Source organism: Siphateles boraxobius, unplaced genomic scaffold (genome assembly GCF_051911475.1).
Source record: "Siphateles boraxobius isolate OS27281-9 unplaced genomic scaffold, OSU_SipBor_1 41, whole genome shotgun sequence".
In the NCBI taxonomy this organism is placed as follows: Eukaryota; Metazoa; Chordata; class Actinopteri; order Cypriniformes; family Leuciscidae; genus Siphateles; species Siphateles boraxobius.
The window spans coordinates 38440025-38460560 of NW_027509042.1; the positions used below are offsets into that span (position 1 = coordinate 38440025).

At 37.9% G+C, this 20536-nt stretch overlaps 1 protein-coding gene across 9 annotated transcripts in view; it reads right to left on the minus strand.

Annotated features, from left to right (window-relative positions):
* Nucleotides 1-205: 205 nt before the first annotated feature.
* The window catches only part of abi2b (abl-interactor 2b), a 29482-nt gene continuing 9151 nt past the window's right edge, over nt 206-20536 (minus strand). Inside the window, exons 4-12 of one of the 9 annotated variants that reach the window (XM_077199513.1) lie at nt 20503-20520; nt 20296-20393; nt 17046-17192; nt 13145-13266; nt 11492-11719; nt 8036-8224; nt 7678-7764; nt 3231-3422; nt 213-1910 (exon numbers count right to left, since the gene is read on the minus strand). In XM_077199513.1, coding sequence (XP_077055628.1) covers nt 1735-1910; nt 3231-3422; nt 7678-7764; nt 8036-8224; nt 11492-11719; nt 13145-13266; nt 17046-17192; nt 20296-20393; nt 20503-20520 — 1257 coding nt within the window. In that variant the 3' untranslated portion in view covers nt 213-1734. Of the gene's footprint in view, nt 1911-3230; nt 3423-7677; nt 7765-8035; nt 8225-11491; nt 11720-13144; nt 13267-17045; nt 17193-20295; nt 20394-20502; nt 20521-20536 lie in introns of all 9 variants that reach the window. The other 8 variants (XM_077199504.1, XM_077199505.1, XM_077199506.1 and 5 more) reach the window with 8 other exon arrangements.

Consider the following 20536-nt stretch of genomic DNA (forward strand, 5'->3'; position numbering starts at 1 on the left):
GTTAGAATAAATCGATCAAATTTCTTCTTAACTAGAGACCTTGGTAGTGTAGGGACTGAACTCTGGCCCTGAACAACAGAATCAGGGTTACTAGAAAGTTACAGGCAAGTGAGTTTGAGTTTAGAACTCTTGATCTTAAAGTCCCTCTAGGGGTTCCACACCTGAGCGAGTCTGGGCCCGGAGAAAACTCAGAGGACACGTGAGCAAGAAGACCAGATATATCCAGTTTATTCTCCATCAGCAGGAAAATCACAGAAATGATCAACATGCAAGACTCAATTCACACACCCTCACCACAGACCTTTCATTTCAAATAAAGATTTGCACACAGACAAGCAAGTCAGTCACCAATGATCCATAAACGGTGAAATCGATCCATTTCACGCTCGCATACACACTCACACACATATAGACATCAAAGTACTTTCTAGAAAAAGTCTCTGTGCATTGGTACAGGTTTGTTCCACATTATCTGCATGTGGGTATGAGGATGCTTTAAAACTTGGGCTGGTTTCAGTTTAATATCTCTTCATCAAAAAAAAAGAAAAAAGTCTGTTCTTCACATTTTGTAAGATCTCCCAAAGATCACGTTTATCTCTTGTGCTTTAAAAATCTGTAGCTCGTCGACTGAGGACTTTCTAACTGTGCCTTTATTGCAGATAAATGGGGTTCTCTTGTCTCTACACCAGTCATACACCAACACAATAGTATTCCTATAATATAAATCAATATATAACATACATATAGAATAGTCTTGTATCTTTAAGTCCACAGTTGGTCAAGAGGGATGAATCGGAGGTTAAAGATCACAATACATATTTTCTTCCTGAAGAACACCACATCCGGTGCTGAGATTCAAGAAACGACCTCTCACATCCAAAAATATGACCATCTACGAACATATCTTTATGGCACAAACTTCCTGAATGATTTTATAGTGTTTTTTTTTCTTTCTCTTTTTTTTTTATCACACATACAAAGAATACACACACTTGCAAATATTTCAAGCAATAAAATCTTGTTGGAAAGTAATGAATGTAAAGGAATGGTGAGAAAAGTATTTTAAGGTTGTAGTCGGTCCCGTTCGTGATCCCAAACGCCACTGAAATCCTTTGGTATGTCCTCCTGCCGAAGACTTCAACATGAACTGCACTCAAAATGTAACGGTAAAAAAAGAAAGAAAAGCAAAACAGAAATTCAACTTCCAACACAAACTAAAGAAAGAAAGCCCACCTGTATCGAAGTGTTTCTATGACCTGGCACAACAATTATGCATAAAATCCCTGTTCTGTCATTCTTGGCAAAAGCTTCTCTCTCACTTGCTGGTCAGTGACAGCACACGGTTAAGAGGTGATGTAAAAGGAACATGCACGTCCAAGGTGGCCGTCTTCCAATTTTGTGATGACATGAAAGATAACTGTCCTTCTACAAGTCAGAACCATTCCTCCAGAATACAGACGGATAGGAGCGAAAGCAAAGCGATCACCATCAACACAAGTGAAGCAAACCAACACTTTTCTGATACATGTTTCTAACAGATTGAAATTAAGAGATGGATAAAAGTTCCTAACGCATTTATCTTACACATTTCAACAGTTTTTCTCCCATTCAAATCTTCGCCACTGGTCACAACGCCTTAGTTTTTCCTGCAGCTCTCAGTTGGTTTGTTTTGACGTAGTGTAGCTGAAGACCGTGTGTCTGAATGAGGAAGATGATGGGCAGAGGATCAGTGGCTCAGTCAGCGTAATGCATGATGGACTCCACGTAGTTCCCCGGGAAGAGGCCCGTGGTGCCGCACATCACACCCTCGTACCAGCCGTCATCGTTCTTCTTGATAACGTAAATGATCGCCCCCTCCTGGAAGGAGAGCTCGTCTTCTTTGTCGCGCGCGTAGTCGTAAATCGCCACAACTGATGGCAATAGAGTGATAAAAAAAGAAGGAAAACAGAATGTCTGGTTATCTTTTTATTCCAAGTTAGGCAGACTGTGCTACGCTGTAATACTGTAAATTGGATAATTAAGAGGATGCTGTCAGAAACACTTGATCAGCTGTGATTATGTTCACAATACAGCACAACCTCTCCTATCTTACTGCCATTTAGAAATGGTTTATACAGGGAAAAAATGGTATTTTATTTTCAAGGCGGATATTAGAAATGTTTTATTATATATTATATTTATTGTTAATGCTCTATACTGGATATTTAATTGTGCATGTTTATCTGCCCTAAACATACACAATGCTATAGCATAGTCAATTTTTAAACTTGAGGTATAAAAACAGTAATAATGTAATAACATTGTTAATACTGTCCATTATAATGTTATGACGCCTACATTTACTTGTACCATTTAAAACAATTGGGATTTGGTTTAGTTTTCAATTTCTGTAATTTTTACAAATCATTTAAAATACTACAAGTAAATAAGAAATATAATAATAATATATCAATGAAACTACATTAAAACTAAAATGAATCATTTTAAATATTACAATGGTTTTATTTTTAGTGTTTTACTTTTAATTTATATAGTTTGTATTATATTATTTCAATTATATATTATAACATGTATTTATTATTTATCAGTTATTGTCCATAATATAATAAATAATTATCGGCTTATCTGTATTGGCCAGAGTGCAAATATTAGTTTTAATTGAAACCCATTTCTGCCATGTAAGGATAAAAAACATTGTAAATAAAAAGTCTAAATCATGAGATACCCATTCATAATTATAATATAAAAAGCTGAAATTATGGAACAAGGCAAAATGATCAGATAAAGTGTCAATTATGACAAAAAGTACACATTTCCAGATAAAAGTCAATTTCTTTTTATCTGGACAGTTTTACTTTTTTAAATCATAAAACGGCATGTCATATGACATAAAAGGTCATAATTATGATTTGCCAAAGCATGTTTAATCATGTAGCAGAAATGGATTTCAATACATTTTCAATAAAACGTATAAACTGAAAAATAAGCATGAAAATTTTAGTTTTACCGCAAGTTTAGCTAAACAAGCAACATGCATGATAATGTTTGTCAGATTTCATTGCCGATTAAATATAGATTATTGAAACGCAATCACGCGTTGAAGGATTTCCATCTTTCACCATTCAAATCAATAGGAGCTGTACTTATAAACCTATTACCTACATAGAAAAAGCTTTCCTAAATGGCCAAATTAGTGTTTAAAGTGCGCTGTGAGAAAAACAGTAACATGCCTTTCTCCAGGTAACTGCGAGGGGCCCACGGCGGGTCTTCTTCAGCGTAAGGGTCACTGTACTCCACCACTGCTGACTCTTCCTCATCATCACCCTCCTCATCCTCATAGTCCTCTGGAGGAGGCGGGGGTGGGGCTGCCTCCTCAAACTCCACCTCTTCTGCAGGGGGCGGTGGTGGAGGTGCGTCTGAGACTAAAAAACAAGATTATTTGTTCCATCCCTTCAAAGCAATTTCTGAAGAAATTGGGTAACTTCTGTTATCTGATGTGAGACAAATGACTCATGCTGGATGGGGGAGTTAAGGAGGAAAATGTGTTAGTAAGAAAATTAGCGAGTACTACATTTAGGGAGGGAAGAAAAACACTGACCCCAAAAAAGCAGTAATAAGAAAAAAAAAGGGAACTTCACTAAGGCCATGTACGCACTGCAGCAAAATAAGGGTAGGCAAAAAAGATTTTCCCACACCACTACATCTCAGAAATGATATATTTGAACCCTTTCAGTCTGAATTGTTATGAGATCAAATGACCATGTTTCACACATACTCCGTGTTGCGGTTTGTATGCGGCGCAGGAGCAGCACGCGCTATTGTGCGTTCACATATGCTGCGTTCGCAGTGCGCAACTGATCTACGGCTGTACCATAAACACAACATGTATTCTCTATTTTTTTTATTTCAAATCACTATTTTTATTATCAGCGTCTTTTATAAAATAATATAAAAAAAAGTTTCTATTTGTACAGAGTAGCTACAGGTCTACACTCTTTCACAGACATATTAACGTTAATGCATTACTTCTATATAGATTTATGTATTAGGTTGCTCAGGCAAGTGGCAAAACATTTAAACATGTAGGCCTTATGTTAAAGGAGTAGTTCACTTTTTAAAAAACTTTTGCTGATAATTTACTCACCCCCATGTCATCCAAGATGTCCATGTCTTTCTTTCTTCAGTCGAAAAGAAATTAAGGTTTTTGATGAAAACATTCTAGGATTTTTCTCCATTTAATGGACTTCATGGGGTACCAAACGGTCCAAGGTCCAAATGACAGCTTCAAATGGCTTTAAATGACACCAGACGATGCATAAGGGTCTTATCTTGCGAAACGATCGGTCATTTCAAAAATAAATAAAAAAGTTTAAGTTTTATAAGCACAAATGCTCGCCTTGCTCTGTTCTGTGATGCACGTTCGAGACTCTCCTATTCGAACTCGTTCATCAAAATGAACCAATCTTTTTTCGAGTCATATCTTTCATTCAACGAACAAAATGAACGAAATGACTCGAAAAAAGATTTGTTCATTTTGATGAACGAGTTCGAACAGGAAAGTCACGAACTGTTCGACTGAAGAAAGAAAGACATGGACATCTTGGATGACATGGGGGTGAGTAAATTATCAGCAAAAGTTTTTTAAAAAGTGAACTAATCCTTTAACATGGCAAACGTTTTAAATTAAAACATACAATTGACAAAAACAGCTCTCTCATACCTTTTCTTTTGCATTTAAATCATTTTTTTACAAGAAATATTGTGGGTCACAAAGAACTTGTTTTTCCACCTCCACAAAGAGACGAGTAGGCCACATCCACTATGTTCAGTTGTTGAGGTAACGTTACTGTGTAGTTTTCCTTGCTTTAATTACCCCGGGCCTAATTTAAAAAGAATATGACTGAAAAATAGCAGATAATTGAATTAAATGCATTTATGATGATATTACTATATTTTCATGTCAATCCGTGTTAATTTTGACCACGAACCATGCGCTGTTTCTTTAATTCAGCGCGTACAGCACAGCAAAAATAGACTCGGTGCGGAAACGATCGCTGCACTGCTGTATACACACCGTACCTGGAACATATTGCCGGACCGCATCCGCGTGGAGTGTGAAAGCTCGAAACTATTAACATGGGTACAGAAAAAAAAAAACGCACCGCATACGGAGTATGTGTGAACCAGGCGTGACTCTTATATGCTAGTTTTATAGAATCACAGTCATTACTTTCAGTCATGTCTGACTTGAAATGAATTGAGAAGTGGTTCACATGCAGAACACATGCTGTTTATTAAACGCTGACACAAGTGTGTACGTGGCCTAACACTGTGTCCTAACCAAACGTGACAATGCAACATATGAAAAAACATATCTTTTGCAACATATGATTGAAACATATCAATCAAAAGTTTTTGTCCTAACCAGCCGCGACAGTGATACGCGACCAGCAACTGGGGGACTATTTTTAAACGGTTTCTATTTCTGCAACATCAAGGCTGGGAACAAGAACATACAAATTATATGTCCAATGACAATGATAACCTCAGGTACTGTATATAAAAGGGTTATTTCATTTTGAATATTACTATGTGTGACTTTAATAACCATAATGAAAGAGACAATGGATAATTTACCTCAGATCTTGTAGAAAAAAAATAATAACCAAGAAGGTATACACCGATACCAGCTGAGCTTTCTCGTGCTCTCTTTTCTCCAGTGTTGCCAAGTTTTCTGCAGTACGCGATTGAGCTAGTTTTGGCTGTGATTGGGTCGGTTTTGAATAGCAATTGGGCAACTCACTCATTGCATTCGTTTCGATTGAATGGTGTTAAGGCCCGTTCACACCAAGCACGATAACTATAAAGATAACGATCAAGATATAATTCTAAAAATCGTTCTCCATATTAAAGAATAACAGAGTTCACACCACAACTATATCGATAAAGATATGAGGAACGATATCGCTGGGATCGCTTTCAGAACGATTTTTTTCCAGCTGTCGAAGAATAAAACACTGACAGCCAATCAGAATCCATTCTAATTTAAATGTCTCGCGCATTTAAAATGGCAGATGACTTTGCAGAGAAGTTAATCGTCGAGGTACAAAAGAATCCTCCACTGTTTGACAAGTCAAACCCCCTTTTCAAGGATACGTTAAAAAAGATGGATATATGGAAAGCAATCGGTCGTATCCTGTGAATAAATGGTGAGAAGTATTAACGATGAGATATTATGCAGTTTAGTACAGTGTAACAAAATTACCTCAGGTAGGCTATCCAGCGCTAGTTTTGACAACATTGCTGAAGTTGCAGTGAAAAAGGCGTTGTATACATAAAGGTGCTGACTAGGCGATGTTTTTATCCCATCATTGACTTCGTCAGCTAAATTCACTGTTAGATTAGATCGATTACACTAGACTTGCTAGATTCACTGTTTAGATGGACTCGGAACATAGCATGCTGGCTGAGGACATCTGCTGGCAAAGACGTGTAAAGGCAATAAGAACAGCAAAAACATATTCAATAACATGTTGTAAACAACAATTATAATAAAATTCGGATTCTCCCAACTCCTCTCGTCTTTTAAGAATATCGTGTACCCAAAAGCGCCTGTTTTTCTTTTGATTTTTTTTGTAACGTAAAGCAGCAGCAGGTCATCCATTTTCGCTACTTTGAAACCACGCGCGTGCTTAGAATAAAAAGACCGTTATCGGTCGTTGGTGTGGACGCATATATAGTTATCTTTATCGTTATCTTTATCTTTATAGTTATCGTGCTTGGCGTGAAGGGGCCTTTAGAGTTGCAGTGCCTGAGTTCCGGTGTAGTGCAAAATTCCGCCACCCACCGAATTCTGTGAACTATAGTAGGTGCTGTAGTGAGGGTAGGGTTAGGGTTAGGATTGGGAAAAGGAGTAGGTCGGATTAGCTCAATACACCGCTTACTAGGGTCACATAATTCGGCACAACACCCGGCGCAAGGTTAATTGAGCATAATTTTATTGAGCATAATTTTACTCATTCCCGCAGGTTTCGCACTCACACCAACATGTCTCTTTATTCAATAGTATTTATTTGTGCTATCGTTGGCAATTTGTTCACGTTTTTATTTTAAAGCTGACTTGGTCTTTTTTACTTCTTTTTCTGTTAATGTAAATTTAGTTCAGAGTTTCAAATAAAGCCTTTTAAGCTATTGCAACAAATATACCCAAATTATCAAAATTATGAGATGAGTAAAAAATCTATATGGCAGTTTTCCCAGTGGTATCGAATATCAATATTTTTCAAGGTATCGTATCGAATTTAGAAACTCCAGTATCGTGACAACACTAGTTAAAACTGTGAGTGAACAAACAAGTGCATCCCATGACAAAGTCACAGTTTATGTATATTGAATAATGTTAATATTTATAAATTTGTATTCATTTTATAATGAACTCATCCATTTCATTGTGAGTGCGAGATTGCCAACACACTCTTCTGATTGGCTGTGATTTATGATTGTTTTTGTTGAGTTTTGTAGCCTTGTCGCTTGCCACTGGAATCTAATTGCATTGCAGCTGGTGAGGACATGCAGGGAGTTTACAACACTAATGTCTAAAATGAGCATGCAAATGTTTCAAGAGCATGCACAACCAGTCAAACCAAAAAAATAATAATTCCCAAACCAATAACTTACTGGTCTCCTGAACCCGAGCCACAAAGCCCATGAGTGGTAGCTGGGGGGTGATCTGGAGAATAGAGGGGGGTGGAGGGGCCATAGGGGCTGCCCCCCCCAACAACAGGGAAAATTTGGTACAGAAAGGAAAAAAAGGCAAGAAAGGGAAGTGTGAAAAAAATGTGGGTGAAACGAAGGGAATGACATGAGAGGAAGTTGAAAAGAAAAAAGAAAATGAGATGGCAAATGAAAGAAAAGAGATATAACAATCAGATCAAGTCGGTAAGACAGAGTCCATTGGTTTAAATGACATACATTCTAATTATTGTAATTATTTTCTACCATTATATGAGGACATTTGAGCATGTCTATTCTGTACCTTGGTTTAGGTTGTAGTGTGGCCCTCCATTGAGCTGGTTTTGGATCATGTTTGGATTAGTGTTTTGAGGCATGTTGTTGGGCTGTCCAGTAACTGATGACGGCCGGCGATAGGGAAGGGAACCTCCCACAGAGGGCGTGGGGTGCCGCGTCATTGGCCGGTTCATACTGTAAAAGTGAGGACCGTTGCCTGGGAGATAGAGAGATAAGAAATAATAAAACTAATTCTGTTGGTACATCTCTGAATCAGTATGGAAGACACAATATTTAGACCATGGTACATTCAACGGTATATGGAATGAACTGAAGACATGCTCTAATCAAACCATAGTTAACTGCCTTACTCTCTTTATTTGTTTAATTGGCAAGTAGCCGTGTAATAAGCGTGATAGCACAGAGTCAGCCTTCATTAATCAAAATAATGAACGGCTTTGAGGCTGACTGTACATTCCTTATATTATACACACCAACACTGAGTGAAACTGAGTGCATTTTAATCAGTATATGACACACACATACAGGTCCTTCTCAAAAAATTAGCATATTGTGATAAAGTTCATTATTTTCCATAATGTAATGATAAAAATTAAACTTTCATATATTTTAAATTCATTGCACACCAACTGAAATATTTCAGGTCTTTTATTGGTTTAATACTGATGATTTTGGCATACAGCTCATGAAAACCCAAAATTCCTGTCTCAAAAAATTAGCATATCATGAAAAGGGTCTCTAAACGAGCTATTAACCTAATCATCTGAATCAACTAATTAACTCTAAACACCTGCAAAAGATTCCTGAGGCTTTTAAAAACTCCCAGCCTATTTCATTACTCAAAACTGCAATCAACGATAAGACTGCCGACCTGACTGTTGTCCAGAAGGCCATCATTGACACCCTCAAGCAAGAGGGTAAGACACAGAAAGACATTTCTGAACAAATAGGCTGTTCCCAGAGTGCTGTATCAAGGCACCTCAGTGGGAAGTCTGTGGGAAGGAAAAAGTGTGGCAAAAAACGCTGCACAACGAGAAGAGGTGACCGGACCCTGAGGAAGATTGTGGAGAAGGACCGATTCCAGACCTTGGGGGACCTGCGGAAGCTGTGGACTGAGTCTGGAGTAGAAAAATCCAGAGCCACCGTGCACAGGCGTGTGCAGGAAATGGGCTACAGGTGCCGCATTCCCCAGGTCAAGCCACTTTTGAACCAGAAACAGCGGCAGAAGCGCCTTACCTGGGCTACAGAGAAGCAGCACTGGACTGTTGCTCAGTTTTGCATGTCATTCGGAAATCAAGGTGCAAGGAGTCTGGAGGAAGACTGGGGAGAAGGAAATGCCAAAATGCTTGAAGTCCAGTGTCAAGTACCCACAGTCAGTGATGGTCTGGGGTGCCATGTCAGCTGCTGGTGTTGGTCCACTGTGTTTTATCAAGGGCAGGGTCAATGCAGCTAGCTATCAGGAGATTTTGGAGCACTTGATGCTTCCATCTGCTGAAAAGCTTTATGGAGATGAAGATTTCATTTTTCAGCACGACCTGGCACCTGCTCACAGTGCCAAAACCACTGGTAAATGGTTTACTGACCATGGTATTACTGTGCTCAATTGGCCTGCCAACTCTCCTGACCTGAACCCCATAGAGAATCTGTGGGATATTGTGAAGAGAAAGTTGAGAGACGCAAGACCCAACACTCTGGATGAGCTTAAGGCCGCTATCGAAGCATCCTGGGCCTCCATAACACCTCAGCAGTGCCACAGGCTGATCGCCTCCATGCCACGCCACATTGAAGCAGTCATTTCTGCAAAAGGATTCCCGACCTAGTATTGACTATTGAGTGCATAACTGAACATAATTATTTGAAGGTTGACTCTTTTTTTTAAATTAAAAACACTTCTTTTATTGGTCGGATGAAATATGCTAATTTTTTGAGACAGGAATTTTGGGTTTTCATGAGCTGTATGCCAAAATCATCAGTATTAAAACAATAAAAGACCTGAAATATTTCAGTTGGTGTGCAATGAATCTAAAATATATGAAAGTTTAATTTTTATCATTACATTATGGAAAATAATGAACTTTATCACAATATGCTAATTTTTTGAGAAGGACCCATATATATATATATATATATATATATATATATATACACACACACACATATATATATATATGTGTGTGTGTGTGTTTGTACATTTATAATTAAGAATGCACAAATATAAAAAATCTGGCTGATATGATCATTATTTCCATGTTATGGCCGGTATTAAAATTCTATAGTATTTTGTCCAAATAAATAAAAAATAACTAATAAATTATTTTTTTAAAAACTAAAAGCATTTGTTATAAACAATACAAGTTAATTTAGGCATCACAACATTATAATGTAAAAAATTAAAAATGGATATTCATTTTGATTTGAACATTACAAAAAATCTTATTAAATTCTTAGGGTTTTTGTTAAAGATTTTGGCTTAAAGACTAACACTTCCAGTCAGTGTCATTTTAGTAATTAGTATTAAAGTGATTGAAATGTATTATTTTATTTTCTGTTTTCATTTTAGATATTTAGTCATTTAGTTGTGTTTTTGTCATCTTTAAAAAGATGTATATATTATTTTATTAAACTAGCTTAAATACGTTTATTTATTTCAGTTAATATTTATTTTATTTCAAGTAGTTAAAATGTTTTTATGGTTTAAGTTTTAGTTAACAATAATAATCCTGCTTCAAGTGACTGCTAGATGACCCCAAAGGTAATATAAAATAGAAAAACAGGGAAATAAGCTCAAATTAATAAAAAAAACTCCAATATTGGCTAATAACATTTTAAATATGGTGCGTCCCTATTTATAAACAACAATACTCTTGCTTGACCATTAGTCTTGGATTCATTTTTCCTGAGCTTGTCACAATGCATTCTGGGATTCCCTTTTCCATGAATGACACATACAATACTGCCGTGTGTAATGCTGATTTTAGCCAAAAAGAGGTATCATAGAAGGCAACATATGCTCCTTAAAAATCATGCCTTAAAATACCGTCTAGGTAGGTAGCTCACTAGTTCTTGAACAGAGCTATAGTTAACAATATATATAACTTCCAATATAACCTTTGTCCATGTAAAAATGTTGGCCCATCATAAATTCCTCATTTTGATTTGGTATGAAACATCTCATCATTAAAAAAGTAAATAGTCCCTAAGAAGCATTAATACGGAAGCAGAGATGGACCGAATGATGTGATGGAGACGTCACTGGGAATGTAATCCTGCCAAGAACTGGAGCACAGATGCACAGTGAGCCAAGACAAACCAAGCCCATGCAGGTTAAAACTGTGTGAGGTGGAGGAGGGATGAGTGCTGGGTGAATCACGCATCACATATGATCACATGCAGGTTGTCACTCAGAGATGAACAATGGACTTGAGGTGTGGGTGGACTTGAGGAGGGGGGTGAGGGGACTCACCTTGAGCGGGGGTGCTAGTTGCAGCGGCAGGGTTGGTGCTAACAGGAAGGTTGGGGGGCAGCTGTGGGGGTGGTGGTATCTCAGGAGGGCCCTCTGCTGGCAGAGCGGGGGTAGGGGCAGGGGCGGGGGGCACTGGCTCTGGGGTGGGAGGGGGCGGAGGTACGGGAGGGGCAGGGATAGTAACGCTTGGAGGGGGTTTCGGAGGGTTGGGAGGGGCGGGTGCTGTACCTGCAGCTCCACACGCCACACAGAGAAAGGAAGCCCAGGGGAGAAAAGAACAAGAGTGACAGAACAGAGGGAAGAAAGGTCGAAAGGAGAAACAAGGCCACAGGGAGGAGGGATAGGAACAGCGAGTGAAAAAAGAGGTAAGTAGTGAACAGAAAGAGAAGTTATCATCGCTAATAGTGGGACCGGAAATAGTACTTTCGATGCAGCATAGATACTTCCTTCAAAACCTTGGACAGTCCTTAGATTCATTTACTAATACTTAAGGCCTTGATATACTCACGGCAACATTTTTTTTGTTCAACTTTCCTCTCAATAACACAATAAACAACAAAAATGAGAGTGGTGATAAAAAAGCAGTTAAGAAAACATCTGATCACAGGGATGTGAATATGTTTGAATAGGGGATTCAGAGACTAGCTGATTACTCTCGCATGATGCTTGATCATGGCCTATAGAGGGCACAATCTTTGAAATTCACCTTCACGCTCCATAAAATGACAAATAAGTGCATACTCCGAGAATGCTCCACAATATACGTTTGATTATACTATCTAGATGCTCAAAATTCGCCGTTCTAAATGAATGTGCTGCTGCATTGTAATGCGCGCACACACACAGACAGTAGCTTGCACATCACGTGCTGATCATGTGCACACAGAAACATTCAAGAGCACAGATATGTATTGTCAACACTGTTCAGTGATTGATCAATAAAATAGCTTAGAAACTGAAATGTTTCTTGGTAACTGAATCCACAGCTTCACTATTAGTAGAGAGATGCTGCCAGGTAGAATTAATTCACACGCAATCGCTCTCTCACTAATGCATTCATATAAATGTAATCTTTACTGTGCTACTTTATCACTATCTGATTTAGAACGAGCAGAAATGTGTGAGAAATGTAACGATCCAAAGACAAAATAACTGATAAAAATAAGCTGTTTGGTAGGAGCAATAGCCTTGTGGGCAGCGCTGTGTCATATACCATAGCTGTGTACAAGGCAACCTGCGTTCGAGTCTCAGCTCGAGGTTCAGGCTCATTTGTTTATTAATGATGTCATCAGCGACTAGTCGACATCAACTTGACTTTAATCACATACTAAATGTTGACTTTAAAAAATCTGAAGTCGTTCAACCCCTAGTTTGCACGTCGGCACTCCAATCAAGTCACATCACGTTTATTTTTATAGCACTTCATTCAAGAGACTGCTTTAAAGCAAGCAGCTTTACAATGTAAAACATGGAAAACAATGACAGTGTTGCTATCAATTAGAATTACAGCTTCAATTTATACTAGTGTGTTCTAGTACTCCCGAAACAAACTTCGTTTTGGCCTGATTTTGTTCTGAATGACATCACACCAGTTCGTTCTTCGATTTCACTTGAAGTATATCGGGGCTCTTACACAAAGAGTGGAAATCTCACCGGGAAAGGCCGTGGGCGGGGCAGGAGTTGGCACGGCGATGGGCACGCCCACACTTCCACTGCCACTGTTCTCTCTGCTGCTGCTGCGACTGCTGGGATGACTGCCTCCGCTGCTGCCACTGCTGCCACACACAAAACACACATCATGCTAGTTAATGTCTAATGTCTTGCCATTTGACTCTTTTAGTTCCTTAACTTTACGTTTTTCAGAGTGAAACAGGATAAAGAATGGGGGGGTGGGGGGTGGGACTTGATATTTGTTCATTAAGAACTGATTAGATCTTCAAAAGGGTCCGTTTCACACCAGAATGGAGCCAGACTGAATGAGAGTTAGCTTAAACAATGCTACATGACTGTACAACCACAATAGTTTGCACCGATGAATCATTCACAATAAGGAGTGAGCAAGAAAGAAATTATGGTCAATTTCAGGTTGATTTTAAACAGCACATATAAACAAACATAAATATTACTTAAAACAGAGGTCTTGCATATTTCATTCTGCCCTTGCCAAAAGATCCACATGAAATATAAGTACATTTCACAAAATCATAAAAAAATCATTGACCAGACCAATTAATCTATCAATATTTAGGCTATTTTCAGATTATCACCTGCTAACTATAAGTAAAATCATTGAATCAGCCTGGTCGATATTTGGCCTTTTTTTTAAGATTACAAAATGGCAGGAAGAACAACAGTCCCATATTTGGCAATTTTCATATTATCGGCTGATTATTACTAGTAGCAGACTGTTTTAAAAGCCTGCCCAATGTTCTGCCAATATTTTGAACATTGTCAAATTATCACTTAAAGGATTAGTAATATATATATATATATATATATATATATATTTTTTTTAAATGACCTATCGTTTCGCTAGATAAGATAAGATCCTCCTCAGCTGCGATCGTGCACAGTCCGTTGAAGCGCTTCAAAGACCTTTGAAACTGCATTGATTTGGACTTCAAAATGTTGGTTGTCTTTGAAGTCCATTATTCAAAGAAAAATCCAGAATTTTTTTCCTCAAAAAAATGTATTTCTCTTCCATTGAGGAAAGAAAGACATGGATATCTTGAATGGCATTGTGGTGAGTAAATTATTAGGAAATTTTCATTTTGAGGTTAACTAATCCTTTAATAGCAAGTGGTAAACTAATTTATCGACCAGGCAGATTAAAATCCCTATATTTGGTCATTCAGAGAATCAGCATCAGCTGACATTCATGTCCACATAACATAAGTATTTCCTTATATCAGGTTTAAATTTACCAACAGCCCTTTAATATTGTGCATTCCCTGTTTTTTTTGTTGAGGTATTTAGTTTAAATGATTTTGCTCTGTTAACCATTAGTCAAAATAGAAACTACTGTGTTTTTAAATCACTCTCCCTTGATGAACAATTTCAGAACAATTTTGATTTATATACGGTCATGTGAAAAAGAAAGGACACACTTTAGAAGTTTATGGTTTTCTGTATCAGAACATAAAAATCATCTGGTCGTTCACCGGTAAATACAACCTCAGACATATTACACAGTGTCATTATTTATTTAAAAAAGATAAAGCCAAAATGGAAAAGCCATGGGTGACAAACTAAGTACACCCTATGATTCAATTGCTTGTAGAGCCACTTTTATTAGTAATAAAATGGAGGAATCTCTTTGACCTGCTCTTCTTTATAAAGTTGCTTCAGTTCATTGAAGGTGGTGGGTATTTGTTTATGAACAGCTCTCTTAAGGTCCCGCCGCAACATTTCAGTCGGGTTGAGGTCTGGACTTTGACTGGGCCAGTGCAACACCTTGATTCTTTTCTTTTTCAACCATTCTGTTGTTGATTTGCAGGTGTGCTTGGGATCATTGTCCTGTTGCATTACCCAATATCGGCCAAGCTGTAGCTGTCGGACAGATGACCTCACAGATTTGACTAGAATACTTTGGTATACAGAGGAGTTCATGAAAGACTCAATGACCTCATGGTGCCCAGGTCCTGTGTCTTCGAAACAAGACAAAAATCATGAATACTCCATCAGCATGATGACAGTTGGCATGAGGTTTTTGTGAGTTTTCGCCTAACTTGGTGCTGTGCATTATGGTCAAATATCTCCATTTTGGTCTCGTCTGTCCAAAGGACAATGTTCCAGAAGTCTTGAGGTTTGTTCAGATGCAACTTTGCAAACCAAAGCCGTGCTGCCATATCCTTTTTATTAAAGAGAAGTTTTCTCCTGGCAACCCTTCCGAACATGCCATACTTGTCCCGTCTTTTTCTAATTGTACTGCTATGAACTTTAACATGTTAACCAATGCCTGTAGAGTCGGAGGTGTACCTCTTGGGTTTTCTGCAGTTTCTCTGAGCAGTGCATGATCTGACCTTGGGGTGAATTTGCTGGGACGTCCACTCCTGGGAAAAATTGGCAACTGTCTTGAATGTTTTCCACTTGTGAATAATTTCCCTCACTGTACATGGACTTCAAATTGTTTGGAAATGGCCGTATAACCCTTCTCAGATTGATGGCAGCAACAATTGCTCCTCTAAGATCATTGTCTTTTTTCCTTGGCATTGTGTTAACACACACCTGAATGCTCCAGAACAGCGAAATGCCAAAACTTCTGCTTTTATAGAGGTGATCACACTTGCTGATGATCGATTAATCAAAGACATTTGATTAGCAGCGCCTGACTGCTACTTACCCTCTTAATTCATATGGAAGCAGTAAGGGCGTATTTGGTTAATGACACTGTGTAATATGTCATGTGTTGTTGTTAATCTGAGATTGTATTTACCTAATTTTAAGACCTGCCAAGGACCAGAATACTTTTTATTAATGTCCTTATAAATAAAACCATAGAATTCAATAGGGTGTCCTTTCTTTTTCACATGACTGTATATAGTACCGTTCAAAAGTTTAGGTTAGGTTAGTTTCTTTTAATGTTTTTAAAATGCTTTTTTATTTGATCAAAAATGCAGTTACACAGTAATATTCTAAAATATAACTACAAAAGAAAATAACTTTTCTGTTGTAATATATTTTAAGTTGTAATATTTTAAGCTGAAGTTTCAGCATCATTACTCATCATTCTAATATGCTGATTTGGTGCTCAACAAACATTTCTTATTATCAACGTTGAAATCAGTTGTTCTGCTTAATATATTTTCACTTTTTTTCAGGATTATTTGATGAATAGAAAGTTCATAAGAACAGAATTTATTTGAAATAGAAATCTTTCGTAACTTTTTAAATGTCTTTACTGTTACTTTTGATCAATTTGATGCACTCTTGCTGAATAAAAGTGCTAATTACTTTCAAATATAATAAAAACTTGAATGGTAGTGTAATGTGTAGACTACAAAGAAAGATTTCTTCATACACAAATGTCATGGTCATTAATTGAGGAATTGTGGGTGAAAATCTGAGAAGAGGAAGAGGAGGAAGCTTTCTGTAAGAATGTGATTATGTGCTCTCTGTTTGTCCCCTGAGATTCTCAAAATCAGAGCGCTGAGGATGCAAACAGCAAAGAGATGAAGCGATACGGGCAAGAAAGACTGAAATAGAAAAAGACAGTGAGTGAAAGAGCAGGAAAGAGCACTTCTTTAAGTAGGCTATGGCTGTTTGAACCCCAAAAAAGATCCAAGTATGAGAGAGAGAGAAAGCAAAGGAGAAGAAAAGAGAAAGTTAGTGAGTGACTGTTACTTTGGCCAAGAGTCACACTGCCAGACGACAGACACCAAACAAAGACAGCTTAAAAACAGAACAACAGAGACAGGAAAGACAGACAAGAAAGGAAGAGGATACGGAAGAATAGGGTGAGGAAGTGTGTGACATTTTTTTTCCTTTTCAAAGTTTGTTTTTTAAGCCTGTCTAGGGGATAATGATGTGTGTGTGTGTGTGTGCGCGAGAGTACCTGTACGTGCGGGTCCTCTGATTAACGGATGCAGTTCTAGCCGGGCTCTGCAGGGGTGGTGCGGTGTTGCGTGTTGGACTCTGCACATAGTCGTTAGGGACGACGGGTGGACGCACAGGCTCGAGCGTCCGGTAAGGGGAGTGCCGCCTGCCAGGGGGGCGGGGTTAAAATATTTTAATATCCTCTAAGGGGTGGAGTCAAACATCATTGATGACAGACCCAAATGATTACATACTGGGAGATATTGTATCACATCTTGTAGAGTAAAAATCCATTTAGAATATTAGAACAGTAGCATAGACCGAACCTCATGAGTCATGTCTAATTTATAATTATTTGCAGATCTCAGGAGTAACTAGGGTGGGCAGTAGAGTTCGGTACCAAGGCAGTACTGAAATTTAAAAAAATGTGACTCTTTGAGCGCTGTTGAGTGGAATCTTTAACATCTCTGATTGCCCATTGTGCTCACGCACACATCGGGTGTGTCTGTGATTGGCCACAATGATCAGCGCTTCAAAAATATGTTGTTAATATACATCAGAGACGCTCTTAGCACTTACACAGATACAGACTGGAGTGTTTGAAAGCAGGCGTCTATCAGCAGACCGGTCCGCGGATGGACGCCTGCTTGTGCTTTCAAACACTCACGTTTTTTAAAACACTTTCAAACACTTCGGTTTGCTCTCAAATGCTCCCGTGCGTTAATCACTGCAGCCAATCACAGACATATCCAATGAGCGTGAGAACAAAATGGCAAATCAGAGCTGTTTACGTTTCCGCTCAACAGCGCTCAAAGCATCAGAATTTTAAAATTTCAGAGAACTGACTTGGTACCAAAACACTAGCGGGCAGCATGACCAAAATAGATCAAGGTATAAGTAATTTTATTTCTAAATCTACAAATAATATGAATATTTTAATGGAATATAAGACACTAAAGTTATTTTTGCTTGAATTTATAAAGTCACCTGAAAATGTCTTGCCTATAGACAATTTAGTGAATTAAACACTTTACAAATGAAAGATACTTTATTTGAAGTAGACTGAAAATTGGTTTGACCAATACTTTTTAAACTTTTAGGTTATCGGTTCTTTAAAAGTCTACGTTTACATGTACCCTCATAACACGATTATAATGAGATTCAGGCAATACAGCGATTACACCATGTAAACACAATATTTCAATCAAACTGATGCAATTAAGCTCATAATCGTATTAACCATAATCTTGGTAAAACGTGGTGTAAAATCGCCAATTTCTGGGTCACGATTAACAGGCATGTAAACACTTTATCACATCTATTCCACTCTGACTAAAGTGTGCACACGCTTGACGTACAGGGATGGCGCTGTCATGCGCAGATGTGCAAAAATAGCGGTAAAGAAGACAACGCATTTTTGGTTTGCTGAAGAAACTGAGTTCACATTGACAAAGCTGCACGACATGAATAGAACGCAGTACTTTGATGGACGAAAACACTAAAATTAAGACATTTTAGGTGCGTCACTGAAACATCCATAGAATCCATAGAAATGTTTTTTTTAAACAATAACGGGTTCTTCCTCATCTTGTTTGGCATACGTCCCACTCCGCATGTTCACAATAATGTATGTTTCTTCACGGTTTCTTTCAGGGTATGAGGAGACTCTAACGGTGATACATTCATACAGTTCCATATTATATATCGTCATACTGCCCATCCCTAGCAGGAAACTATTATGTAGCGGACGGGAAGATATTTAAAGGAGCCTGTTGTGGTGTATTAAGATTGTCTGAATTGCTTGTGGTTGGACATTGTGTTGCCATGGTGACAGTGAGGGGTTAGGGGCCGTGAACATGAGCATGAGCGGGAAGAACACAGTTGAGGTTTAACATTAACAAACATCAGCTGTAAAAACTCAATGACATTAAATAATAATAACAGATCACAAACACAACATGACATTTTGTTCTCCACAGTGACCTGCAGTGGCAGAAAAGGGCACAAAGACTAAAACACACAGATCCAGTACAAATTAGTGTGTCAGTCCCTGAACAGAGAACAGGCCATAACTGTTAACTACAACACACAGAGTCGTAGATGTGTTTGAGCCTGGCTGTCAGGGATCAATTTTAGATAAGAGATGGAGAGAAAGAGAATTTCCTTTTCAAACACCGTATCAACACATCTGCACAATACAATCTGATAATGTAAAGGTCTCAGAAACATTTTATCATATTATTTTGCTCCTAGATGTCCACATATAATGCAAGTTTTCTGCACTGAAATATGATGCAAAAACAATTCAGATCAGACTTAAAATGCTCAGAGACCTTATTAAAGATGCACTCAGATGTAATTTAACTCAGATTCAATGACTTTCAATGTCAACTACCAGCAGCAGGGATGCAGAATTACGCACAAGAAACCTTTTCAATTATATGTGCTATTCAATTACTCACAAATAAATTATTTTGTGAGAGAAAGGGAAGTTTGCAAAATAAAGAGAAAAGCATTTCAACTGGTCCAATTAGGTGACACCAATGATTCTATTAAGCCACTGATAGGGCTATTTATTTTCTTTTATATATATATATATTTTTTTTTTTTTGCTTGCGTAAAACATTAATGAGGAAAAAAATTACTGAGTGGCACCTTTAATACAACAGCCCAAATTATGTAGGATCTTCCCACAATTTACTCTAATTATTTATTCTACAGGTGTTTCGAAATAAAAGTGCCTATTGCATTTATATTACCTTACCAATTTGGCATTTTTGACATCTAAATGTTCAGTACTGATAGATAAATTGTTACTGGAGTCATACTGCATCGAGCCTGGTTAGGACACAATGTAATTTTAAACAAATGATTTTTGAGTTCTGAAAGTTTCAGACTGTTTTCATAGTACAATGAGCTCTTTTAATCTAGGAAAGATCAAGGGAAATGTTATCCCTCAGGACTGCCTCTGTTCTTTCTATAAAAATCAAGACCACACAAACTTTTACAGAAAAACAGTTTGACAAACAGAAGCTCCTTTTTTATATTAATGAACCACAGCGAGTTTCATCTCCAGTCCAGAAGACTATTTGGCAGAATATTTCTGTTCTCCCAATCAATGAGACTACACCTGTAAACAACTCTGAAATGTATGTCTAGGTAAATATCTCATACATTTCTTATGTTATTGTTGTTTCACAACAACATAAATTATTACTTTAATTTTATATATGTCATGAAAAAAAGCAGGTCCTCTATCCTTAGCTTACCCCAGTGTTCCTTTGCCTGGGCCAGGAGGGCTGGGTGGTTTCTGAGTCGGGGCAGCTGTGCGTGGAGTTGTACCTGCTTTCATATTCTGAGCGTTGACCTGTGGGGCAAGTGTCAAATATAAATCTGAGTGGGAACAAATATATAGACACGGACATCATACCACATACACAAAACACACATCAACCAAAACCCGACTGAGTCCTTACCTTAAACCTTAGTAACCACTACATTCAGAAATGA